Source organism: Seriola dumerili, unplaced genomic scaffold, assembly GCF_002260705.1.
Source record: "Seriola dumerili isolate Sdu_G_001 unplaced genomic scaffold, Sdu_1.0 BDQW01000388.1, whole genome shotgun sequence".
Taxonomy (NCBI): Eukaryota; Metazoa; Chordata; class Actinopteri; order Carangiformes; family Carangidae; genus Seriola; species Seriola dumerili.
The window spans coordinates 875,557-883,149 of NW_019174643.1; the positions used below are offsets into that span (position 1 = coordinate 875,557).

The 7,593-nt window shown below is 46.4% G+C and overlaps 1 protein-coding gene across 1 annotated transcript in view; it reads right to left on the reverse strand.

Annotated features, from left to right (window-relative positions):
• Positions 1-7,593, reverse strand: part of LOC111233323 (short transient receptor potential channel 5-like) — a 55,749-nt gene that overhangs the window by 21,224 nt on the left and 26,932 nt on the right. The window contains exons 8-9 of the mRNA XM_022761108.1: positions 3,425-3,562; positions 1,317-1,515 (exon numbers count right to left, since the gene is read on the reverse strand). Of these exons, the coding sequence (XP_022616829.1) occupies positions 1,317-1,515; positions 3,425-3,562 (337 nt within the window). The remainder of the gene's footprint in view (positions 1-1,316; positions 1,516-3,424; positions 3,563-7,593) is intronic.

Genomic DNA, 7,593 nt, shown 5'->3' on the forward strand with positions numbered 1-7,593 from the left:
AATCACTCTTTTTCACACCCACCCACCAACACACTCACGGGCGCCCGACCACACACACACACACACACACACACACACACACACACACACACACACACACACACACACACACACACACACACACACACCCACATCCAGGCGTACACCCACACACACACACAAATACACACTTCTTTGAAGGCGTCTTGATGATCAGCAATCAAAGTGAAAAAAGAGACATAAGAAGTGTTTTTCTTAAAGCGACAGTACGGCTGCTTCCTGGACAGTGACTCATTCAAGTCTTTAGTGCACGTAAATGTGACGTCATCCGTTAGATCTCTACTTATAGTAATGGATATGAGTCATTTATTGACGAAAAGAAAAACAAATGTAGAAATAAATGTGTAAATAAGATTGTTTATGAGTTTATGAGTTTGTTTAAGTCGAGAGAACATTAGTTTTCCTGGTCGACTGTGAGTGTGAGTAGAAAGTCAGTTGGTTCAAATATCACTCCGCCTTTCTGTGAGCTAGATCCTACGATCCGTCTGCAGACCCAGGACTACGCTGGACTTCCATCCAGCCACATGTTTTACCTCTGTTTAACGTTTTTAAAAAGAGTTCTCCCCTGATGTCACACCGAGGAGAAACCAGACCCCTGGCTTCATACAACTCCCCCTTTAACGCAACACACACTTTTACTTACTGGCCTTGAACTATACGTATGCCTCCTTTTAATTTCTCTTCTCTCTTTTCTCTTTGAATACATTTGATTGATCTGTGTGGGTGTGTTTGTGTGTGTGTGTGTGTGTGTGTGTGTGTGTGTGTGACGCAGGGCTGCACATTTTCACGCTCGAGAACGTCGTCATAAATAATGAAGTTATCACAATCATTGCAGATTAATTTCCCTTCGACTGTTCGTTGCAGCTGCAGCTACTTCTGAGCCATTTACACCATCGACCGATCGTCCGTCTCTCATCGTGATGAATGTGGCTCCGTCTGTGACCTCAGCTCTCACCGCACAGAGGGTCTGTTCTGATCCCGCAGACGCCGAGCGGCCGGCGTGACGCACGGCCCGTGAAGAAGAGGAGCGGAGCACGAAGGATTTAAAGTTCGGCGTCGCCCGAGGGGGAAACGCTTTAGTTTTTTTAAGATAAAAACAAAAAAAAAAAGGCACAGCTGGAAAACTGTCAAGTGCTGAGGTCACAGATGGGGCTAAACATAGACAAGATGACATCACATCCAGATGTTTCCAGCAGCTGCAGTTGGTTGATATGTGTGTGTGTTTTATTCAGTTTTTGTAAGGAACGTGTGAGACAAACAAACGAAACACATCGTACCCAGCACCCATGGGAGAATCATCCACTCCACGATGGTGGGCGGGGGTCCCTGCATGTGGAGGTTGGTCCGGGCGATGTGCTGCGACGCCAGCAGCAGCAGGAAGAGGAAGGTCAGGTAGGACGCCGTGTGACAGATGAACTTGATGAAGGGCTTCTTGATGAAGCGTCCCAGAGCGCTCTTTGGCGCCAACAGGTAGATCTGAGGAGGGGGAGGAGGGGGAGAGAGGGGCGGGGGGCGGGCGGGGGGGGGCAAGAGTTAAAATAAAAAGACAAAGAGAAAGTGACGGAAGCGGAGGAAGAAAGAAGGAGAAGAAGAGGAAGAGGGATGTTACAGAAAGGATGAGAGAGCGAGGACATGAAAGGAGACGACGGAGGAGACAGAGACGGAGAAAGATCAGAAGACGGAGACGAAGATCAAGAGGAAGATTAACGGGTTTGTCCTGAAATGATCTGGAATAACTTCCCCTTTAAAATGCAAAAAAGGCGGGAAGAGAAAACAAAGAAGAAGAAGAAGAGCGAGTGGATTTTCTTTGATAAGATTCCTGAAAACTGTGTCAGAGACTTGTTGATGTGACTGTTGCATCATCTCTTGTGCTAATGACTCTTGTGTCCTCCCCCGTCCTCCGCCGTCTGAGCGCCAGAGAAGAAGAAGACGAATGCGCACGCGGCGTTGATTGCGTTCATTCTCAGCCTCTCATCGTCGTGTATTGACTCTTTCAGGGCCGTTGCTGTTATTATTATTGCCAGTGTTATTGCTGTTATGATGCTTGTTTACTTGTTCCGCTCATCTACTCACTCCTGGCAAACCTCGCCTTGCTCTGAGTCACGCCGGCGAGGCTTTAAATGGAGCCGGAGAGAGAGAGAGAGAGAGAGTCAGGAAGAAGGAGGCAGGAAGAGAGAGAGAGAGAGAGATGTGTGTTGACATACCTTATTAAAACAGTAATAAATTAATCACATTAATACTCTGATTATTAGAAACACTTCAAGTCAGAAGTGTTTCACCTGGTTTATTCTAGTATTTGGAGTCCTTGAACGCACCGCAGAGGCCACGGAGCGATTCAGGGGGAAAAAAGGTGCAAAAATGAGTTTTTAAAGTTTTAAAATGAGACAAAACAAAAACAAAAGCAGAACCATCTCGCCTCGTCACTGCATGTCCAGCAACAGGAACTTAATAAAAGGTGAGGTCACAGTGGACCTCGACCTTTGACCTTCGACCAAGATCTCCCCGTTAATGGGTTTAATCGTTACATGGTTTTCTATCTAACATCCCATAAATGCATCACAAGATGAAAAAATATGCAATATAGATTTAATTCTTTTAAATAGAATTTAAATTTAAATAAATTTTACATTTTCAAGTTGCACATTTTTATGTTTTCACCAAAACCTGCAGGATCAGATTCAGGAGCAGGATCAGGATCAGATTCAGGATCAGGATCAGATTCAGGATCAGATTCAGGATCAGATTCAGGAGCAGATTCAGGATCAGGATCAGATTCAGGATCAGATTCAGGATCAGATTCAGGAGCAGATTCAGGAGCAGATTCAGGATCAGGAGCAGATTCAGGAGCAGATTCAGGATCAGGATCAGATTCAGGATCAGATTCAGGATCAGGATCAGATTCAGGATCAGGATCAGATCCAGGATCAGATTCAGGAGCAGGATCAGATTCAGGATCAGATTCAGGATCAGGATCAGGAGCAGGATCAGATTCAGGATCAGATTCAGGATCAGGATCAGATTCAGGAGCAGGTTTCTTGTCAATAACATCATTATTATCTCTGCTTCACTCTTTCCTTTCCCTGTTTGTCTTTAGGTCGAGTGTTGTTGTCATGTCTCATGTTTCCTGGCAACAGAAAACAGCCAACAAACACTGTTTTGCTTAATTGCTCCCTGCCAACAAATTTACTTTGAGCAAGAAACAGCAGCTTCCTTCCTTATTTTCTCTCTCTCTCATCTTTTCTTTCCTTCCTTCTCTCCTTCATCCCTTCCACACTTCCACCCTTCCTTCCTCCCACAACTCCTTTATTGCTCCCTAATTCCCTTCGCCTTGTATGTATACATATGTAGAAGTATTTCTCTCCCTCCCTCCCTCGTTTATTCATACCAGTGAGAAGACAGGAAACAGGAGTCCGATGATGAAGCAGGTGACCAGTTTGACCACCCAGTGCCGTCTCCTCCAGCCCGGGAAGCCGTCGTACCACAGTGTGGCCAGGAGCTGCTGGCAGTTCGGCTGGGCCACAAACTGAGAGAGAGAGGGAGAGAGAGAGAGTGAGAGAGAGAGAGGGAGAGAGAGAGAGAGAGAGAGAGAGAGAGAGATGAGCAGAGAGAGACTGTTGGTCCAGACGAGGCTCAAACTTTCATCAACAGGAATAAAAATGAGCAGAAAGACGTAAAACCACAAAGTGACTTTGTCTTTAAACCTGCGTCAGTGACGTCGTCTCGCCGTGACAGAAGAGCTTTTAAAAGTGGCTCCTCCTCATCATCATCATCATCATCATCATCATCATCATCATCATCATCATCATCATCAGTAACTCCTCTGTCACAGTTTCACCTTGTGTTAATGAAGCAAAGAGATGGATCTGCAGAAGCTCCTCTGACTTCCTGGTCTGTCGGGAGTGAGGATCATTTACACAATCAAACTAGAAAACAATGATTTAAATGTGATGTTTGTTTTGAATCATAATTCAGTAACTCAAGTGTCAAAACTGAAGGACGACTGAGCAGCTGATCATTAAACACGGATATATAACGTTACTTCCTGGTTTACCCGTGTTGTTCTTGCGCCTGTTTGTTTCCTGCTCGTTTGACTCTCGCTAAACGCTTTGAAAAGTGCCGTAGAACAAACGTAATTATCTCCTCACTCGCACATTAAAGCGTCGTTCGTCTGTCTGTTTTCCGTCTGCTTCGTTTCGTTTTTCAAAGAAATGTTGGATCTACACTAAAAACCCTGGTCCAGCACATTTTACTGAACTCTGTCCATGTTCCTTTTTTATTTTTAGACTCTTGTAACTATCAACTGCAAAAATATCCTTCATGACAGAATAAAAAACTGCTGAGGTAAAGAAAACTTTTAGTTAGTACATTTAAATGAAAAGCAGCGAAACATATCACAAGTTAACTTGCTGATTTGTGTCACGTGTTATTACCGTAAACGGGGGGGGGGGCTTGAGGTTTTGAGGCCCGTGGTTTTTTTACACAGTTAAAAGTTTGGACTCTTGAAAGTGAAAGTGCTTCCTCGGACTCCGACACGTCGTTAGGTGGAAGTTTTCATCTTCTGTCCTGATGTGTTATGACAAACCAAAGGTTACTTCCTGCCCTGACGGGTCTGCGGCCGCTCTGCTTGTTCACGTTGTTTCCATCTACATCTCATTACAGCTCATCCACTAACGCTGCTGGCGTCACACCAGAGGCTGTTTGTCCCCGTCAGCCCTTCAGCCGCCCTCTGAGTCACACACAACCAGCTGAGTCCTCCTTTTCTCTCTTCGTCTTTCTCCTCTCTCTTTCTTCCTTCCCATTGTGTCTCTCCAGTTCCTCCCTCCTCTCCTCCTCCTCCTCTCTGCTCCCTTCCTTTCTTTTCTCTCTCCGTCGTCCTCTGAGTCAACAAGAGCCACAAAGCATTTAATCTCCTGCTCTCCTGCCAAATCTGTCTCTTTTCTTTCCTTATTTCCCCTCCCTCCTTTTTCTCTCTGTCTTTACTTCTCCCCTCCGTCATCCCATCCTTCTTTATTTCCCTGATTCTTTCCTCCCTCACGTCTCTTTCAGGATGATTGCTCTTGGTTAAAATCCCAGGACTGTAAATAAGTCTCATGCTGTAAAAAGCTTTGGGAGACGGAGGGTTATCTACGACTGGGAGAGAGCGAGTGTAAAACACTGTGTTTCCTTTTAAACAAACAGCCCGTCATGTAAATGGGGTAAATAAACATCCAGCTCACTTTCACACACCCACCTTCACACAAGGACGCAGCAACTGTTACCCGCCGAACGTTTAGCTAAAAGCTCAAAGAGGCGAGCTGCCAAAGCGGCTCAGGTCGGCGACCGGATCTGTCAATCAAAGCCGCCGCTCGGCTGTTTTCCTGACAGCTGAACATTTGGCGGCGGCTGCAGATTTCCACACTTCCTTGTTTTCTCACAAGTGTGGGCTTGTTTCATAAATAATTGATCCTTTTTATTTGGACAGTCCTGAGCTCGGATCCTCGGCTCTCCGCGTCGAGGCCGTGACTCTGATTTTTCCACCGTCGTGGCTTCTGGAAGATAAGACGCCAACCGTCACAGGAGCTGCTACCCATGGTGCCGATGGTGCGGCGGGCGTTGGAGCGGAAACAGGAAGTCCCCTTGGGAACGCTGCACTTTCTCGCTGGTGTCCCTGCCAGCAGGTGACCAGGGATCAACCGGAGAACAGCCCCACAGGTCATCTGTACCACAGGCTTATTAAGTCCCACAGTAACGTTTTGTTGCTAGGCGACCTCTACGGGAGGTCGCCTACGCAGGAAGTTAGGTCCGTCAAGTCCGCGTTGGTTAACGCTTAGTTAACGAGGTTTCTTTTATCCACCTTACCTGAGCGTTTGTAATTGTAACCATGACGATGAGCGTTGCGTAACCTGAACAGAGTACTTACTTTAACCCGAACCGACCAAACCCGATCTGAACCGAACCGAACCGCGTGCTTATTCTAGTTACCATGACGACCGCCGCTGTTACGACTCCACAGGTCGTATATGACTAGAGAGAGCGAGAGAGAGAGAGAGAGAGAGAGAGAGAGAGAGAGAGAGAGGATTTAATTAAATAGATGAAATGATAGAAGCAAAAAGGAGAAAAGAGGAGGAGAGAGATGAAGTGTTAGAAGTCAAACCAATGTGGCTGCTTCCTCCTCCTCCTCTCTTCCTACGACCTCTACTCCTTCCCCTCTTTTCCATCTCTCTTTTTCTTCCTCCCCTTTTCTTTTCATACTTTTCTCCTCTTCCTCCCTCCTGTCACTCATCCTCTTCATCCTCTTCATCCTCTCCTCTTCATTCTTTCTTTTTTCTTTCTCCTCTTCTATAATTCATATTTTCGCTCTCCTCCTCTCCTTCTCTCTCCTCTTCTTTTGATTCCTTCGTTCCTTCTCTCCTTTCCTCTGTCCTTCCCTGTCCTGTCACTAATCCTCTTCATCCTCAGTGTTCCTCCTCTTCTTTTCTTCTTCTTCTCTTTCTTTTTTGACCTTCCTGTTCCTAATTCCCTCCTCTTTTTGTCTCCCCCCCCTTCTTTCTCTTTTTCTCCTCTCCTCCTTCTTCCATCACCTCCTCTTTCTCTAGTCTTCCTCCTTCCTCTCCTCCAAATCTCTCTCTCTCTCCATCCCTCGCTCGGCCCCAGCTTGGTTTCTTGTTGCCATGGCAGCGGTATGTTAATGAGCGAGTTGATCTCTGGGCTCCACTAAACTACAGCAGTCTGCTCTTTTCTGTGTCGGTAAAAACATCCTGCTCGTGGTTTGACGTCCCCGCCCCGCTCGCAGCAGCTTCTCCACCAATCAGAGGCCAGGATCTGTTTTTTTTTTTTTTTGTTGCTACGTCGTCGAGCAGAGCGACGTGCGACATCTCACGGGTTATTAAAAAGAAAAGTGAGTGTTTTAACCAAACAGGCCGTGAATCAGCTTGAATTACATAACACACGGGTGAAAGCCGGTGCTGGTGGGCGGCGTGTCTCATCAGCACCGGTCAGTGAATATCAGCAGGTACCGGCAGGATAAATACATGGTACGTATCCAGGCGGTAAAACGGGCCTGTGTGTTGTGTGAATGAGCGAGCGGTGGGCGAGGAGGGAGGTCAGCGAGGCGCGCAGACCGGTGACAAATCCAGGAAGGAAAAAGTTGAATAAAGAAGCGGAGAAACAGAACGGATGTGGGCTTTATGTTTTCAACATATCTACAGCTTCACACCTTCGTTAGTTAACAGCGTCTCTTCCTCGTGTGAAGGTTTTACAATTCGCCGTCCCGCCGGTCGCACGCCTCGACTTCAGTGTTTTAGGCTCCTCACACAGGATAAGAGGTTGTGATCAACACCCACCTCTCTGTGACAGCTTACTGTTGTTCTTCCCACATTTACTGAAAAAAATACCAAATAAAACAAGTTAAAGACTTTAATGCTTCACGTGCTGCGTCGTCTCAGGTTTCACTTACTGCTGCAGACAGAGGAAACTAAAGTCTGGGGACAGTTACTGACATTTCCTTCTTCTTTATGTGAGTTTGACTGAGTCTGAGTCTCCTGTACAACTCTCTGTCTCTCTCTCTGTCTGTCT